Source organism: Orbicella franksi, chromosome 2, assembly GCF_964199315.1.
Source record: "Orbicella franksi chromosome 2, jaOrbFran1.1, whole genome shotgun sequence".
Taxonomy (NCBI): domain Eukaryota; kingdom Metazoa; phylum Cnidaria; class Anthozoa; order Scleractinia; family Merulinidae; genus Orbicella; species Orbicella franksi.
In genome coordinates this window covers 28,395,776-28,415,114 of record NC_138146.1, presented here as the reverse complement: position 1 = coordinate 28,415,114, position 19,339 = coordinate 28,395,776, and the positions used below count along the sequence as shown (strand labels likewise).

The 19,339-nt window shown below is 38.6% G+C and overlaps 1 protein-coding gene across 3 annotated transcripts; it reads right to left on the bottom strand.

Moving 5' to 3' along the window:
* Positions 1-666: 666 nt before the first annotated feature.
* LOC145479073 (histone acetyltransferase KAT6B-like) lies at positions 667-18,542 on the bottom strand. Of its 3 annotated transcripts, none has more exons than XM_081457316.1 (16): positions 18,393-18,542; positions 15,364-15,934; positions 11,744-11,861; positions 10,787-10,899; positions 10,141-10,222; positions 7,393-7,519; positions 7,078-7,149; positions 6,646-6,815; positions 5,775-5,952; positions 5,223-5,295; positions 4,992-5,081; positions 4,601-4,741; positions 4,112-4,205; positions 3,439-3,585; positions 2,909-2,993; positions 667-2,578 (listed from the first exon to the last, which is right to left on the bottom strand). In XM_081457316.1, the coding sequence occupies exons 2-16, from the start codon at positions 15,898-15,900 to the stop codon at positions 1,513-1,515; spliced, it is 3,093 nt and encodes a 1,030-aa protein (XP_081313442.1). In that variant the 5' UTR covers positions 15,901-15,934; positions 18,393-18,542; the 3' UTR covers positions 667-1,512. The 3 variants fall into 3 exon arrangements, with proteins under 3 accessions (XP_081313442.1, XP_081313444.1, XP_081313443.1); XM_081457318.1 differs by lacking the exon at positions 18,393-18,542 and adding an exon at positions 18,121-18,367; XM_081457317.1 differs by lacking the exon at positions 18,393-18,542 and adding an exon at positions 16,645-18,108.
* Positions 18,543-19,339: the final 797 nt, after the last annotated feature.

Below are 19,339 nucleotides of genomic sequence, written 5' to 3'. Positions count from 1 at the left end.
GGAACCACGTTAAGTGGGTGTTTTGATGACCAACTAAATACGTTTAGCTGCGGGAAATATTTAATAGTTCAACTCATGCAATTTTTACGAACTACGTGATTGGGTGCAGCTTGAGGTCGATTTTGAGAGATAGCATCATTCTTTATTTGTCCAAATTATTTGCTGATCCAACCTGAAAGAAATTTTCAGAAAAAGAAAAAAAAAACGAAAATAAGGGCCGAAAACACAGGCAGGCCCCGAGTTCAAACTTCAGAACACTGGATTGGAAGGCGAGAATCTTACCACGGTACAACCATGAATAGGGCCCAAGAACGAGGTTGATCTCGTATCCGGTCAAATGGACGAACGCCTCCGATGTTGACAGAAAATACGAGAGCACGGTTGAAAATTTTTCTTTCATTCTTTCACTATTTCCTCACAAAATAAACTGTTCTCACAGCTTGTGCGCACAGAATAGCTTCATTTTCGCGCTTTGAAATCTTACAAAACACGCTGAGATTCATGGCCGCACTGCCACTGTATATAATAGATTCTCAAATCCATCGAAAACTGCCTCAGTAGCGATCACGAGTCATTCAAATAACGCGCGGAAGGAGTAGCCCTGACATGAAAGCAGCGGAGGGAGGGGGGGGGGGGGGGAAACGTTAAGCAAATACCCTGGACAACAAACATTATATAACGTCTATTTTATAGATATATTACGATTACTTGTTAACCAAAATGTACAACATCCATCAACTCGTGCAATACAAAATGTTCATCAAAAAGAACTTTCTAGCTTGACTCTGTTTCATACAATCAGGAAATCATCCAACAAATACGTCACGTAAGAAAAGAATACATAACAAAACACGATGATGTAAATCAAACATGGAATATGTTGCACAGTAAAGTAGGTTAAGAAAGAAATCCTAGTCAAATTGCGGAAAAGTTGAATACTACTTCCTACACTTTTCTAAACCATCACTAAAATGTCGAGCGCTAATACAACAAAAAGTCAATCTTTTCCAATTTAAAGGACCTCAGTCACGGTATTTTGGCCAAGACCAAAATACCCTCTAAATAGAAGAAAACCTGAAAATAGTAGTTTACTAAGATTGAAAAACACCATAGAGATAATGATACAACGTTTAGAAACAAGGATGGTAAAGGATTGATTCACACGGATTACAAACGACGAATTTGAAAAAATTAGGCTGAACTTTTTAAGGTGGGTAACTGTGACGTAGCTCCTTTAAAGAGAGTTAAATCTTTCTCGGTCAACATGTGGTTGAATTGGTAGTTTAAAGTTTCAGAACATAACATGTCACTTTGTGAAACTTCCCGTAAGGTTACATTGCAGTTTCCGTGGATTTTAACAATCAATCGCCTTCTTGAAGAAAGAACTGCTGTCTTATCCAAGTTGATGTGATAACTAAAACCAACAAAAAAGGAGAATTTACATCAATCGTGTGTTTGACAAAAAGACGAGGAATCAATCACTAAAAGAGCACATCAAAATAAAAGGTCTGCTCAAATCTCTTCGTCTGAAGAGTGCTGCCCTCCAAGAGAGGGCGTGGCCCCGATAGAGAACACCTCTTCAGACAGTTCTTTGATGAGTGCTGTGCTATCCGTGTCTGGGAAATCCACCACAGGGTTCATATCTTGGTCTACTGCTAAATTATCCGACGGGTTACTCTCCTTGCACTCAAAACTCGGTGACAATCTGGAGAATGCGGGATCCATTCCAATCTCTGGGTCTGTTAACCCAGCTAAGGGATCTCGAGGACCTGATTGGCTGCCGAATCCCGCATAAACGCCCGCTGGCGAGTTGTTCATTTCGGACGACGATTCGCTCGTTCCATCTTCGGAGCCTTTTTGGCCGTCTTCGTTTTGCCTAGCGGGATTATCTTCGTTGTCATCCATAGGTTCTCCGTTATCGCTGTCTTCGGACGATGACGAAGACGACGACGACGAAGATGACGACGAATCATCGGAGTCCGAATTATCTGCAGAATCATCGCTGACATCAGCTCTCGGCTCTTCATCGTTCAATTTCATTCGCTTCTTGACGACTTCTGGTTCGGGCTCTGCGCTATTCAGCTTTTTGCTTGCCGCAGTTTCGGAATCAGTTTCTTTCTTTGAGTTTGCCCGGTTCTTGGACACTCCTTCATCGTCTTCTTTCCCCTCGGTTTTGTCCGAACCGCTGTCCGAAAGCGTATTACTCCGTCGGCGCTTTCTCGGACGAATAATCGGTCCCTCGTCATCTTCCTCGGAAGCACTTTCACATTCTTCATCTTCGACAACTCCGTTCACAATTAATCCATCCTTGGACTTGTCATCCAGACTGCTGTTAATCACATCCACCTGTCGATCGCTGGCGTCCTCTGGAACCTCCTTGTCTTCCACGCCAGTGTCTTCTGTACCATTCTTGGCGTGCGGTCCGTTGGCTGCTTCGTTTTCCTTGTCGATGAGCGCCAAGTTGGTGTGCACCAGAGGGGTCCATCTCAGTGCGTCAGGATCCAGCGAGGTGCGGTTGCTCTTTCTTAGTTTTTCCATGTGTGTGTTGATCAGGCGTTGGTTAACACACAGCACAAACCTGTGGATCAGACAAACAACTTTGAACTCTCATACTGATTTAAAATCGCTCTAACTTTAAAGTCTACGGCTGAGGACGGAGGGTGTGACATTCAAGTGAAAGCCCCTGATCGTTACTTTCAATTGGTACTACTTGAAAAAATGTCTTTGCTGAGCCTCGGTACTCTAGAGAGTAAACGGCAAAAAGCACCAGACAAAATATCTTGACGACATATTTGGCTGACTAAATTTCGTCTAACATTGGAGACTGGCAAGGAGAAATCTATTTGCTTTGCAAACTGAGGTACGGTCATACTGATAGACTAACAGAATACCTATGGCTATGACTCACTTGCCGTCCCGTTTCTGAACCATGTTGAGAATCTGTAGTGTAGCAGCAATGTCATGCGGATCCATTCCAGTCGACTTACTAATCCCTGCAAACAAACGGCATTTCACTGTTCAGATCTTCCTCACGCCGCCCCATCCTGATCCTCTGGGTCTTACTATGCACTTACTTATACAAGACTTCCCTTTTTCTGTCCTATTTCCGCAAACCCGGCAGCATTTTACCAATTCCCGTCACCAGAAAAATAAAACATCCTCAATCAAAATTCAACGGAATCAGGCTGAGCCTAGAATATCCAAACAATAATTTTCAAGATAGTCATAAAAATGACCACACCTATGCAAAACAGAAGTTATCAATCATTTATCTTTGTGACAACAATTAGCAGGAAATCTTCAAGGTGGCGGGGGTATTGCATGCAGTAAGTTCTTTTAATAACTTTTAAAAAGATAAGCCCAGTTCTGGATCAGAAAGAAAAATAAAGTGAAGGTATTATTCGCAGTTAAGAAGCTACAAATACCACCAATGCTCACCTCTAATGGTTACATGTTTTTCTTTGTGGTCGTGCAGATACTCTAGTAAAACACTCTTCCAGTAGCTACGATAGCTGATCAAACCAAGGTCTGACAAGGGTTTCTCAGGAGATCCAGGCTGGCCTTCAATTCTCGACAAGAGATAACCTTCGATGGAAGAATATATTATGTTAAGAAAGCACCCGGATGACACTCAAACTATATTTTACTTGTAACTTACTCTAAGAAGGTTTCGTCAATGTAGGACATGGATACAGGGATATAAGAGGGTGAAAGAAAAATGTGCAAAGACAACAAGAAAACCACAAACATGTAACCCCCCCCCCCCCACCACCACCACCACCCCCACTACTCTTCTTATACTTATCAGATGGGTCATAAGGGGACAACGTCTCCCAGAGATTTGACAAAGTCTGCTCTTTTTAGTGCGGAGGTTGTTAAGAACCACCAGGGATCATGACACCGATATGCTAACACGCGACAACTTATCTACTACACACTCATTGGACAGTAAGACCCAGAAACTCTTCGGCTGCTTCACAATGTTCACATGCTCTCTCATTTTCCGACTGTTACCGTTCGGTGGTGGTAAATGTAGCAGGAGAATCAGGTAAAGGACATAATGACTGAGGGTAAAATAGATAGGCTAGTTTAAGAACAGAAGCAGGCTTACTGAAGTCGATGAGCAGGCGGCCAAATCCTTGTCTCTGATAGTGAGGCATGGTCATAATACAAGACACATTGTACTTCTGTTGACATGACTTTTCCTGTGGAAAACGATTGGATATAAATCAGTTGGAATATGTCCATGCGTCATATTGGAACTCAGAAAAAGAAAATTTTCTCTTCTCATTATGAACGTCCAACGCTTGCAGTGTAAAAAGATTTAGATACCTTAATGTCTACAATGAAACAAGTTCTTGAATCAAAACACGCGCGTTCCACAAGTGGTGCTGACAGTCGGCTGACAGTTGGTGACCTCGCGGTCAGGGAGGACTTAAAACTGAATTTTCCCCACAGGAAGTTCAGAACATGTATCAATGTCCTAAAGAGTTTTTGGTCGACAATCAGGAAAATGAAAGGAGTAACAACTACACAGGCACAAGAATCCCACGTATTAATAAACATTCAACAAAGATATAGACCGTGAGCAAAACCTCACCTTTGAGAAATAACCCACCAAATGACAGCCTTTCTTATCGTTCTTTGTTAAAGCATAGAACAAGAATGGCTCAACATCGTAATACAGAGTCTTGTGATCAAGAAACAGCTTGGCTAACAGGCAAAGGTTCTGACAGTAGATCTAAGATATAAACACATATGGAATTGTTCACAAAATAATGTACCGTACTAAATAGAAAAGCCTTAGTTTCTCCAAGTAACGACTCGCTTAAAAAAAGTGCCAGTACAATCAAAACTGGCGAGAAAATCAATTTATTCCAACATGGGTTTGCACATAAGCTTTAGAAAACGCAAGAAGAATTAACGTTTAATGTCTGAAGTACATCACGCATTGACTCAAAAGCAGAGCCAAGATTTTGCAAAGGGCTTACCTTGTTAACTGCACCATCCACTTCAAATACCGAGATTTCACCTTTACGGTAAATTTCATTAGCCGGTGGATGAAACCATTTGCATTTTGTCTACAACAAGAAATAAGAGAGAAAACTACTGTGAATTAGGTGGAACAAGACTGCAACAAAACAAATACAATAAAGTCAAATAAAATAAAATAAAATAAAATAAAATAAATACAATATAGTCGCTTTGTATAGGTACTTTACCATGTGGCGCATCAGGATGCTGGTGCTTTTCATGTACTTGAGGCAAAACTCACACAGGTAGAGTTTGGGAAGTCTGCAAGATAACATGCAAACAGTTCATGCTACTATGCATAATCAAGAAAATAAAACTGCATGAGCAATTTACAAATGAAAATACCAACTGCACCCATGTGATACACATGCAATTTTGTAACAGCATCCTCAATTAATCTGTTCATCAATAGCAAAGAGAGAAGGGGTGGGGGTGTTAATCTCATTGCACAATGTACATTGACTTTGCTGTACTGTGTCTGCACACCAGGGCCTCAGGCTGAATATTTCTTGGTCAAGCCCTCTCACTCAATAAATTTAAGTGTCAGTATATAACATATATTGCTAGTCACTTTATGCCGATGAGCACCAGCCTGATGGGTCATAAGACCTAGAGCTCTCCTCAAGGTGTTTTGTATGCAGAAGATTTCTAAGTCCTTTCACTTTAAGTAAAAGCATTGCTCACTGAATCATATGTACAGTGCAGATGCTGAGACTGTAACCTTCACAGAAATATGTTACCTGGCATACTCTTGAGGATACGGTGAAGAGTACCATGTAACTATCTCATACCGACCAAACTGGATCAGTGGGGGTGAGCGAGTACTTGGCACAAGAGTGGTGGATGAATCCAGATTCATAGCAGCATTAGCTTTTTCCTGAGCCTGTTTGAACAGTGCTAGATCCTCCTCAGTCACTCCTACATGTCAACACACAACGTAACACTTGACATAATATGATATTAGCAGACCATATTGTAATGGTCCTTCTTACAGATGGCACGCATTTCTGTCAGTTTAGGCATAAGCAATTCAACCGGATGTCCGATATTTTTGGATTTCTAAACAGAACTTTCCAAGGTTACTTGTTTGTTCTGGTCAAGGAGAACAAGGACTCTGGGTACAAGGAGGGTAGGATGCACAGTGAGGAAAAATCCTCCATAGGAAAAACGATGGAGGCTGTACATTTTACCACAATATCTTGTGAACCCAACACAACAATTACACACAGAGAGCCATTTTTTGCCATATTTGTCCCTGTATGAAAAACAATGTCCATACTAGGTTTGAAGGTTTTAGAACTTTCCTGTCATACTTATGAGCACTGTCTGTGTTTTCTTGCGCTAAGAATTATGGGTATCTGTACCAACAGCCCTTTTCACAGTGAATTTTTCTCATTTGCGTTACAATGTAATCCAACATGGATGCAAGGCTATTTCGGGCTAAAACTACAAAATAGCCTGAAATTGCCTCACCTACATGCTAGATTTTATTGTAATGCAAATGAGCAAAGGTAACCCTGAAAAGGGCTATTGCCATGATTTTTTCCTAGGGACGATTTGACACTGATATCAGGAGTTTAATACAAAATCAAGTATTCTTGAGTGACTAACCTGGGGGTAACTGCTGTTGTTTTCTGGGTGATGTGGGTGAGAGTGGAGTCATGGGCTGTACTTTACTGGAAGCAGGTGGTCTACCAGGTCGCCTCTTGGGAGTTTCGTCAGCAGACTTAGAATCTTCCTCAAACTTTTTGGTCTCATTGGCAATTGGGCAAGCTGGAAGGCTGCAACAAAACCACATCTACATTGTACATGTAACTGGAGTACAACTTAAGGGTACAATACAATCCCAAACACTCAAATCCTCAGGACAAAAATTCACTGTATTTTAGCTATTTCAACTTCTGCAGGTCAGTTGTGAAAATCTGAGAGTTTTAAAAATGTTATAAACTATTGTATCTTGGAGATAAGTAAATACAGCTGTTTATCCACCAAGGTGATAACTTCCAGATATGATCTTGCAAATATACAATAATTCTACTGCACCTCCTATGTGATGTAAATCTTCCATTGACATGACCTGATCCATCACAACCTGGTGTAGGACACACACTTGACCTGAAAGACACGTCAAACAATTTAGCCAACATATCTGGCTAATGATAACATATAAAAATTAAATATTATTCTACAAAACTGTGCTGCCTATAAGATAGCAGCTGCCTACAGAAAATATTTTCCATGTTTACCTTGTTTGATTGGTGTCACTGTTTAGCATACACCAGACCAAACAAATAGAAAAAGCCACACATTGAATTCATGAATATTACATGTTACTGAGTCTAAAATTATTGCACTCACCCTTGAACTTCTGCTGTTGCTTGAGGTTGAATTTTTCTGCGTGGCGGGCTGGTGATAGGAGTCTCTATCTGTCCTTTTTTCCGTCGACCAGGTGTTTTTACCTTACATCCTGAGCAAACCCAGCTTCCTAAAGGGTGTATATGAAAAAGATTAATATTAAAAAAAAAAGCAAAAGCCTTAACCAATAATATGAGTGTCTTACACAAATGTATGGCAATAAGCGACTCACACCAAGAACTCTCAAATTATCTAGCCTGCGAACAGGCTCCCGGTTGGTTTTAGAGCGAGCTAGCAGAGTGTAGTATAGGGCGAGCGGGACGAGCCGAGAGTGGTTTGGTGACGAGGGAGTGCACGGGGGAGCCTGTAGACATTCCATTGATGCCGCCGTTCCATGATACCAGCTCGTGGTATCAAGATCTGATTGGTTGAATCAATGACTGTTGACAGCTTTGAGAAGCTTTGAGATAAATATTTGACAGATCTTGACAACTGCATGTAAATTTGCACAATTCTTGCCGTGACAGACAAAGATGGCTTCTGCGTGCAATGTACAGTTCACTGATGTGGAATTCGAGGTAGCTTTGAGCAATTCTTTGCAACATTTTCATCACATCTCTGGTTTGAAACATGAACAGAAGCTATGCCTGGAAACTGTGGCACAGAAGCGCGATGTTTTCGGTATTCTACCTACTGGTTTCGGGAAGAGTCTTATTTTTCAATTGCTGCCGTGTCTACTGAAAGACTTGTGGAAACTACAAAGTGCTTGTGTCTTAGTTGTGACGCCTTTAGTTTCTATAATGAAAGACCAGGTTGAAGAGTTGACACGTCTAGGTCTGAGAGCGTTTGCCATTGGCTTACGAGACGAAAAAGATGAGAAAGAACTGGTCACCGGTGGATTTGAACCAAAGTTGCGCACTTACTGTGTAGGCACCCATCAAAATGAGGAATGGCTCTTACTGCAACGACAGACAGATCGATCAAGAAAGGCGCTCCATGTGAAGCGCTACCCTCCTGAAAGCTATGCTTCTTGATCTCTTCCAACAAACAAATCAGTAGTTCAGTTTCTCTGGTTTGTTCCGTCCATCACACAACCTTCGCATCAAAATCGTCACCAAATTTCTCCTGCATGCGAATAGTTGACTTTTGAGACATAGTAATAGCCAAGTGATGACACCTTTGCAATGTCGCCGCTTTCACACCGTCATGCAACAACAACAGACCATTTCTGTAGTGAAAGGCACTTAGCTTCTGGTTGTACTGTTTAAGGCAAATACAGGCAGCAGCACAAAGAGCATTCCTCGTTTCAGGTTTCTCATCAAAGGCATTTGGTCCACGGAGAATACTTTTTCTGACTGATTTCGGTTTACCAGACTTACAAACCGCGGCCAGGAAGCAAATTAAATGCGGTAGAATGCTATAAAAAGCCAATATATCAGCGCGGGAAAAACCATCAATTTTGACAGGTTTAATTACCTACTTGACTGATTTGTAACAGGCTAATCACCAAGGGGTGGAACGGCGTATCAAAAACAATGTCTACAGGCTCCCCCACGTCCCACTCACTTCGCTCGTGGATTCACGCTCCGACTCCCACTTGCTTTGCTCATGGAATCACGCTTTCACTCACTGAATTTTTTTTCCACCCTCGCTGGGAGCCTGTTCGCAGGCTACAAATTATCCAGATTACCCAATTACACAACTGACATCTCTCAATTCATCTTTTAAGATTGGAAATAAAATCTTAGGGAAAAAAATGTATTCAAAAATATCTCAATGATATCATTTGATCATTATCAAAAAGTATAGCAGATACTATACAGTCTATTATATATGTAAAAAAGTAAGAAATAATGGTCCAATAATCAATTATGAACTAAACTTTAGTTGCAAGAAATTACTGTTAAGGTTTAAAGCGTTTTCTTGTTAGGTTAGCAGTTTGCACAATTCGAATCAAATTGAGTGCCAACTTTAGGTTTCAATGCCCAAAGTGAATACCAAACAATGACCACTTTACACCATTAATGTAAGATGTGCATTAGCAACACTAGTCAACATTAGAACAGAGTGAACAAAAACAAATTGGCAGTGAAGCTTGCAACTGCAAAGCAATAAACTGCTCCTGGAATGGTGTTTAATGCAAATGAAAAAAAAGTCTTTTCAGTAAGGAAAAGTATACCCTAACTTGGCCAGGAACATTGGCCAAATTACCAGTAATCCCAAGCAAGTTCAAAATGGGTCCCCTGTGACCTTCAGTAGAAGTAGATAGATAGATAGATAGATAATCTTTATTTAGACATGGTAAAAACTCCGTCAGCTAAATCTGAATAACTAATAATAAATAGTAATTAAATAAAAAAAAAGCTGCTTTCTACGAATGTCATGCCTTATACATCTCTTTTGAGTAGGCGTTTAAACTGCCTCATGGACTCTACTTCCCTTAAACCCCTGGTGTAATGCCAGTCACACCAGGGATTTCATTAAGGGCCAGGCAACTGGCAAATTGATTGGCTATGAGGATGCATGATTTCGCCCATCTGGTTTGACCATCTAGGGAAGGTTTTTCTTACACAGATATTCAGGTCAAAAAGTTTTGTCAACCTGTGAGAGCCAGTTGCCCTTCTGTTGAAAACGTTGATGAAACTCCCGCACAAGTATTTGACATTACTGCTATGCATAATTAGTTTACAATTACTGTACTTTTGAAGTGTAATGATTCTTAAAACATAGAGCAGAGAAGAGAGTTGCTACCTGTAGGTGTTTCAGTCATTGGAGGAGACAGACATTCCATGTGGAATCCTTTGTCACATGCATCACAGAATAAAAGGTTATCCTGCAACCAACCATGCAGAAGTCTCAGTGACATCCACAACACATTTAAGGGTTTCATCTTTTCTATGTTAAGCCAGCTGTTAATGATGATACTTAGAGAGAGCTCGTCCTAGAAGGAATAGTTACTTGAAATATAGGTTCAAAACCTAAAACTTGGAATTCCAAATAATACTGAGAATAAATTTGATCAGAAGAATTGCCATAACTAGCTACAGAATAAAAAAAACCTCTACAATTTCAATCAACAAACAATATGCAAAAATCTGGATGGTTACTTATTTAGTTGGCATGTAAACTATGTGCATTCCGCCATATTTTCCTCACTACTTCTCCAGTAACAGTGAAGATTACAAAGGTTGGATACACATAGTACCTCCATGAATGGTACAGCTAGAAGCATCTTTCTACAAGAGGCCTGCACCTAGTGTTTTTTTTTTTTGACAGCTTCACAGAGAATAGGCAGAATGTTTTGTGGCATCACAGGTACTAATGACAGTGCTTTGCTGAGCACAATTTTCATATTCTCATAGGGATTCAACACGGCTACAAGTCAATTTTTTCTTACAGCATTTCCAGCATCCTGGCAGACAGAGCACACTTTGCACTCAATGCACTGCCAAGGTTCTTGCTTAATGCGAGCTGTTAACTCGGGAGAGTACTTCAAACATGATGGATGACCTAAAAACAAGACATAACTAATATCATAACCCTGTCTTTTGAGTATCACAGTAAAACTTTTAATATATTAAAAATGATACAAAAAAAAACACTACACAGGCTGAAAAGTTCACAAGTAAAGAAATGGTTTATCTGAAGTGCTAATGAATGAGCAGTGACAGTAATTACAAACATACCGCTAACTAAAAATTCTCAAAACAACAATGAACATTTAAAGAAATGTTCAACAAGTAATAAAAAGAATTAGTTTTCATAGATTGCCAGAAAACCCACTTGGGGGAAACAAACAAATTGTATTGCATTATAGTAAGAGTTTGAACTTGTCACATTGTAAGCTAAGAACAACAATATATTGGTACATTTATCTGCAAGAATTAAAGAAAATATTATTCCACATGGGCTTCTAAGCATTCTCTTCCTGTAAACGAAAGTGATCAAATGTGTCTGGGAAAATTAAGTCCAGAAATTGGTTTCCATGTAATATTTCTCAGTTGCGATAAAAATGTAAAAGCAAGTACAGGCTCTTTTCTTTAGTAATCTGTCCTTCTACTCCCATTTTTTTTTTATGTTCACTCAAACCAGATGGAGGCTAACTCGATAACCTTGCGGTTCTATTTGCCTCCATGCACAAACTATATACCATTGTCACCCTTAATTGTTATATATGTATCTTTCTTTCTTTTTTATGCTAACATTGTAATTTCAAAATGTAAGTGCAAAATAAAGTAAAGTTGAAGTTGATGTTACAAAGTAAGACAGAAGTCATAACAAAACATGATCAACATTTTAGCACCAAAAGGCTCAGTCTTCAGACTCACGAATGTTTTATTAGACACAGACTTACCGCTATTCCCACAATCAGCACATGAAATGAGTTCTTCTTGCACACCATCCTTGTTACGTTCACCCGTTCCAAGGCAAAATCCACAATAAGTGCTAGCATCAACTTTCTTCTTCTTAGGCTGAAAATTTATGACATCAAATTACTTGCTTTTAATAAACTCTTATTGTTCATTTGCACTGTGTTTTTAGGTAGAAAATAACCACAGTCAGGTTTGTACAGTAAAGGCCTTTTAAAGCAGAAAATTAAGGTGGTGCTAAAGTACTGGCCTGGGTGGTTCAAAGAGTGGATAACACTATCCACCAGATAAATCACTATCCAGCAGATAGCTTGGTTTACTTTGTTAACACTTATCCACTGGATAGCGATATATCCAGTGGATAGCGTTTTCCAACCTTCAAACAACTGGGGCCTGAAGTTTGCATTTAGTTTGACATAATTCACACCAGTTTGATTGCAATCAGAATTTTTTTGTCACAACATGGAAACAAAAGACTATTAAATCAGGACGGTTAAAACTCTACATCAAAAACAATATTTAAACAATGTCAGTGAATACATAACACTGGATAATAAAATAATCTACTCTAAAAATGAAAATTAAACTGTTCTTAGTGTATTGTACATGAAGGCTGTATTAATTCAAAAATTGAATGAAGTTCTTCCAGCATCAAGCACACTAGGGGGATGGGAGATTGCTAGTTACATGAGAAGTAACACACATTATATCCTTCCTGTTCAAAGGCACAATTCAAGTCTCCATGCGACAGTGTCAACTCATTTCTCCATCAAGATGTTATGCTCAAACCATCAACTTACTACATTACAGCACCCTATGCTCTAAGATGCTGCTAAGCTTAAATGTAACTATCATCCCCTTCAAGTAGAAAGAAAATCAACCAATTTCTCTATCAAAATGCTGCTGCTCAAATCATTAAGTTACTACATAACTGTGAACATAACTCTAAGATGCTCCTTGTCGGCCACCAGATGAACATAATAGAGAACATGCAAGCACACAAGGGACCGTTCATTTTTTATAAGGTAGGGGGGGCTGGTGGGATTTGGGGGGGGGGGGCATGCAAAAAAAAATGGCTTTCGAGGGGGGGCCATCCCAAAAAAATAAGGGAAAAAGGGGGGGTCACGTGAAATATTTTAGTAAAACTTTAAAATGGCACAATGTTTGAATATCAAAAAAAATGCTATAGAATAAACATAGACGGCAGGATATAAATTTATTACAAACTTTCCTTCTGCTTTAAAAAAACGTGTAGCTACTGAAAAGAAGTATTTAACACTGTTATTTTCGAATGCAACTTTCACTGGCACTCATCTTCATCTCCGCTGTCGTCGAGTTCTTCGTCGCCGCTTGTACTGCTATGGGAGTCTCTTTCACCAATGCTGCAAGAAGCAGCAATGCTTTCCGTCAGAGTGTACTCTTCAGGGTACATGAAGGTGTAAACATAATCTCTGACTTCCCGCTCAAGGTTGGTGGTGATTCTGCTTCTTGCAGCATTGGTCAAATAATTCCCTTCCAAGAGCCGTGCGATGTATAGCCCATCTCTTCTAAATATCGACGTGGCAACATCCTCAACTTTAAGACACTCTTCCGGGACGGCCGTTCTAGGAGGGTACACAAGGCATTGTGGAAGATCATTTCCTAGCGGGTTTCCAACACAGATTCCATAAACTCGTTGGACGTTGTTTTCAGTCCGCTTCCTCTTTCTTTCATTTGACTTTCTGTGGTTTTCTTTTTTCCTTCTCCTTTTGTTGATGTGCTGTTTGAGTGTGCCTTTGAATATGCTGTTATAATTGCTCTTCTTATTTTCTAGTGCTTCCATGTCCTGCGTGACCTTCGTCAACTTAGCTTCTGTACATTTGATCTGTTTTACATTAAAACTGTGGGCAGTTTCTTTGCCCTGCTTTAAAGCAAGCTCATTGGACTGAAAGAGTGTGGAATCGTGTTCCTTTACATCTTTCAATATGACATTCAACTTTTCCACCATTGCTCTGTGCTCTTTGATGGAAAAGTTCAGTTTTCTTCCATCACTGGGCTTCAACTGGTACCCTTGCATGGAAAACTCACTCGCCCTTTCTGAACAGCCATCCGCACCTAGAAAAATTGCTTCTTTTGCATGTAAGATGTCAAACTGCCTGGATCGTTCAGCAGTAAACCTTTTCTTAAACGACTCGTCGCTTTCGCCATTATGGCGCATTTTGGAATGAGCCTCTTTCATGATGCTCATGTAGTAATGCGCTCTTTCCCCGATTGGATTAACAATATAAAGAAGAAAGAGTATGGAAGTGGCAGGCTGGTTTTAGCTGACCCAGAGAGCGTTGCTCTATTTGCAGATAAGTTTATTGTCAAATCGAAGTTTGTGGTGGATTATCTTCAGCATCTTGAAGTGCTGGAATTTAAAAGGAAAAAGAGAGCAGAAGAAAAGGCAAAGTTAAGTAGGGAGGAGGATTATCCTTGGACTGAGTTGTGCGAAGATCTAACCAAACTTAAAAAGCTACATGTTCCAGAACTAAACAAGTACTCAAACCACCACGGGCTGAAGCAGCATTTGAAAAGCAGCAAGAGTGAGAAAGTAAAGGCAATTGTAAGACATTCATGCTTGCAGCAGAAGAGTCCTCTCAGAGCTGGCCAACCAACACTGAGAAATGCCAAGACATTGACACAAAATGACAACAGGGCAAGTGCTGACAGCAGTGAAATGGATGAAAGTGACAATGATGAGTATGACAGTGACCATTGACTCTGGGGGAGAAGATGACTCAAGTGACGTCATTCTTGCATTCATCAATTCAGATGAGGAAGATGCCAATGAGAGGCCAAATGCCACACGCTCAGGGCGAGCCATAACTAGGAGATCCGAAATTGACTTCTCTTTCTTTTGATTTGGTTTTTAAACAACAGCTCTCTGTCGTATAGAGATTGTAAATATCGTCTTCATAGTGAGCACTGAAGTAGGAGGATAATAGAGAAATATTTAAAAAGTTGAAATCTAAATATTGTTTGTTCAATTTTTTTTTTTTGGGGGGGGTCATCCCAAAAAATGACTGCTATAAGGGGGGGCCATGTGAAAAAATTGGTAAGCTGAGGGGGGGTCATGCGATTTTTAAATGGTGCTTCCCAAATCCCACCAGCCCCCCCTCCCTCATAAAAAATGTACGGTCCCCAACAGAGAATTCAAGACGTATTGTTTGGTACATGTAACTGTAAGATTCCCTCAAAAAGCTTGGTAATATTAATAAATTAATAATAATAATATTATTATTAATTATTATTATTACTATTATTATTAATTAATAATATTAAGATTATTATTATTATTATTCATCAAGGCTCATGGAATAAATCAATATCACTAAAATTACGTTAACTTTTTTTCTTCTTCCAGTGTTTCTGGCACTGCAAATCAGATCTCTTAGTGTAAACAGACAGTTACTCACTTAAGCTGATATAAAATTTACAAGAAATAATGATTATGAGTTACTTTAAGAGCAATATATACCTACCTGGTGCCAAAGGTGATGTACACTACTTTAGCGCTAAAATTATTATAAAGAGTACATAGAATTACAGTTTGATATATTTAAATCTCTCACACAATACAAACCTTGGGAGGTGATGCAAGTCTGTAATATCTTCCTTCCTTGATCAAAACCTCAGAGGCAAGTCCTTTCTTAAGTGACTCTTTGATCCGTATTTGTGTATTACTAGGAGATTCTAAACTTGCAGCATGACGATCAACAACATAACTATGAATAGCTTGCTGTGTGCATCCATTTTCATCTCCTACATTCTCAAGAGCTTCCTTAATAAACTCCAGGAAGTCTAAGGGTCTTTCAACAGTTCCTCGTATATGATGAGGTACTTTAGCAGGGTCCTTATACGAGGCTTTGTCTTTAAAAACTACCTTTAGAACTCTCCCTGTTTTCACACACAGCTCAAGTTGTTCCAAAGCCACCTGCGGGTCTAAGCCATAAACATGTTGAAGAATATGAGCAATACGGTCCTCGCTTGGCCGTTGCTTCTGTCCCTTGACCTTGCCTATAGCAGCGATTATCCACAGAGCATACTTTGGATCTGGTTCACGGTCTTTATCCTTCTCCTTTTCCTTCTCCTTTCCAACACTGCTTCTTCCACGTGCCATCTTTGATCAACAAATCCCAATCACAAAATAAAAGCTGAAAGACATAAAATAAAACTAATTAAGACAAATGAAGCACAAATTCTACTAAGGGAATAAATAGGTACAACTGTATTACAAGGTTAACTAACAATAAAAATCTTGATTACTGTGAATTACCTGCATAATTATTTAACATTTACTTAAAAGTATTTTATTTAATGTGCACTGTTCTAGATTGTGTAACCATGATGTTTAAAGCTTGCACTCCTTATATACAATATATGGGTCTTGTGCTACATGTATAATCACTTTGCTGATTAAACATTATTTATGTTACAAAGCTAAATGAGTCAAATGTGACATTTAGCTTTTTTCAAATTGAAAAACGAAACAACTAGAGGTTTCAGAATCTAAATTTTCAACTACACGTATGTATATAATTGTGGATAGTAGAAGGCATGACAAAATTTAACCAAATACTAGTCCTGAAGCCTCCCTTTTCAAGTCATCCAACTCACTGACAGCCCAGACAATTTCAAATTACATATCACAAATACAGACCTATTAAGACTCTTCTATTTTGATCTCACAAAGATCTCTAATTTTTCACTGACCTTAAAATAAACTAGATATATAAAAGTCGATATGAACAGCAGAGGAATAATAATCCTTGATGGAAAGCTTTGAATATGATACAATAAAGATGACAAACAGAATGAATTCGAAGAAAAATTCTAGCCTCATACACACATGTATTCAACATACCCAATTCTTACTTCGACAACAAAAGTTTTAAGTGATCATAATCCATTTCGCTTAATGTCTCAAGGCAAAGCTTTGCATTTTTGGCAGCAGCTGCAGCTGAAATCGACAAGATGATTGATCATTCATCTGTGTCCATACAAAACTTCACATGTTAAAGTAGAACAATGAGCTGAGCTATCTGCCACTCATTTCTGTCTCAAATTTGCATTTTAATAAAAACAAAAGAAGAAATCATTTAAAAACTGCCATATCTTCATCCATATCAAGATAAATTACATCTTAAAATGTTATGAAAACAGTTTTGACCTGTATCTCTTCTTCAACATTTTACCTTCAAATACAAATGTAACAAGCCTTCAGTAGATAAGTCTATAAAATTAAAACTTGGATATATGCAAATAAAAGTTGATAATGGATTTTATTACGTTTGCACCTTTGCATGTGTTCAAAATAAAAATTACTAAAGGAAAAAAAAAACACCTAACTTAGACACAAAGAGGGAGAAAAATACACTATGAAGGATAATTCTTTTCCAAGAAAGTATTCATTGTCAGTTCAGGTATATTCATATTATCTGCCATATATTGTATAACAATCACACTGATGGATGTTAAAATGTCAAAATAAGAAATAAGTATACTAATGAAACTGTCTGGTGTAGTCGTATGTATTTATTTCAAGTGAGAGAATAGGAATTTGAAATGATGTCTGTACTAACAATTCAACTGTACATTAACAAATGGGTACAGAAACTTGTGTGAGAGAGGATCATTTTCATTTGAAAAGGTGCATGTGGCTAATTGAGATCTTTTTGTTTAACACAATGTGGCAGACATGTGATTCTGGAGGACTGTTGGCTGGTGCCGTCGACAACAATATCAACACCACATCATACAAGAGGAAGAGAAACTTTCACTAATTTAAAACGACTTGGCGTTTTTGTGAAATAAACGTAATTTAATAACATAGCAAAGTAATTGTCCGATCCCAACAGACGAGAAAATAAAAGCTATGTAAACGTTAGCTAATATAAGTTTAAACGTGCATTAACTTAAAATTCTAAGCATAATGAAAAACAGTGGGAAAACATGTCAACAATGAATGATCTCTGATGATATTTATAAAAATAAAATTCGGAAAGCGAGAACCCTAAGTCTAAGACTCAATGGTACACTGATAATATTTTATTAAGTCGATGGCCGATATCGGCGTGTGTAACCTACAACATAAAATGCAAGATAAATTCAAATAATTGGTAAAAGCTCTTGATTGTAATAATATCATCTTATGAATTCTGTCTGGGCGAATTCTGTCCATTCCATATTCATTCACGGAGGTAGAATACTGAATACTGATCGGATAAAAATCATGAGGCTTCAGGAGTTATATTATTTAGACCTGCAGAGTAGTAAGTAGAAATATATAACTTGTAAACTCCTGTTGATCTCAACATGTCACATCTTCAAATTACGTTACCTCAACACGATAGCAGTAACTCCTCTGACCACAACCGGCAAGAACTACTTTTACTACAGTTAAAAATCTACGTTCTGTATCTTTCTTTTCATAAGATTCTGTAGCTCTACAACGAAAATATACCTAAGATATCACCGCCAAGAATAACAGTAGCCGGACTAAGCTTTCAAAGGCCACGTGAAGAACACAATTGAGAGAGATTTTGCATATCGCATGTGTTGATCCACATTGAAAGGGTAACACATGCTCCGCAAGAACATATTAAAATTTACCTTGTCTTTCAAGAAAATGTCATCCAAATGAACTCCCAATGGACGAATTACAATAAGCTATTCGATGGTTTCCATTTTTTGCTCCAGAAGGGAAAAACCTGCCTAATATTCCCCTGACAAATGAAGACATTGCTATCGTACATAGCGCGTTGACGCCATTTTGCATAATTAGCTCAAAAGTGCAACGTGATTGGATAAAGAAAAATTCATAAATTATTTAGCACTTGAGATTTTCTTGTAAATCGAGCGAACTTTGTGAACATCCTGTTCATATAGGCGCTCTGTCCTGTACTGTAAACGTTTTTGAATTTCCGTGAAAAAAAATTACGCACTCGAAAAAGTTTGCACCTGCAAACCAGTTAAAAAAGTTAGTAAATTAATATGTTTGTTTCAATATGTTCCAAGAGGTGTGCACTTCATGAGAAACGTGAAGTTCGGATTTGTTTATCATTATTACCATTATTATTTTTTTCATGATTATTATTTTATGTTTTTTTTTTTTTTTTTACTGAAAAAAGTTGGATTTGAGCAAAAATTGGGCTGGAAAATGGAATTTCCTCCCCCAGCTGGCAAACAACAACATCATTACCATTTTTTAGAAATTAATATTTACATATTAATGGCAGATCGGGAACTGGTAAACTCAGATTTACTTGAGATCTAATCTAGTTGAGTAATATTTCCTGGCCGCTGAGGAAACAACGTGGATTTGAAGGACTGAAAATTTAAAAGCGCAAGAGAAAATACCTCTTTTCGCCCGGTCCTCACTTGCGACGCAAGCAGAAGCGGAAGCAGAAGCAAAAGCATGAGCATAAGAAGCGTATGCGCTAGTGAGGACAGCCACGAGTGTGATCGTCCGGGTGAGGGTAGTCACGGTTCTGAAAAGAACTGTTGTTGGTGACTGACGTTTCGACAACCTAAGCGGAAGTCATATTCGGAGTCATCTT

What these genes read in the sequence shown, in the direction of transcription:
- LOC145479073 (XM_081457316.1), bottom strand. Translation starts at nt 15,900, where the DNA reads ATGGCACGTGGAAGAAGCAGTGTTGGAAAGGAGAAGGAAAAGGAGAAG. An exon ending in AATGACTGAAACACCTACAG is followed by an intron (nt 7,520 to 10,140) that starts GTAGCAACTCTC and finishes TACACCCTTTAG; the next exon opens with GAAGCTGGGTTTGCTCAGGA. An exon ending in GCATCCTGATGCGCCACATG is followed by an intron (nt 5,082 to 5,222) that starts GTAAAGTACCTA and finishes TTCTTGTTGTAG; the next exon opens with ACAAAATGCAAATGGTTTCA.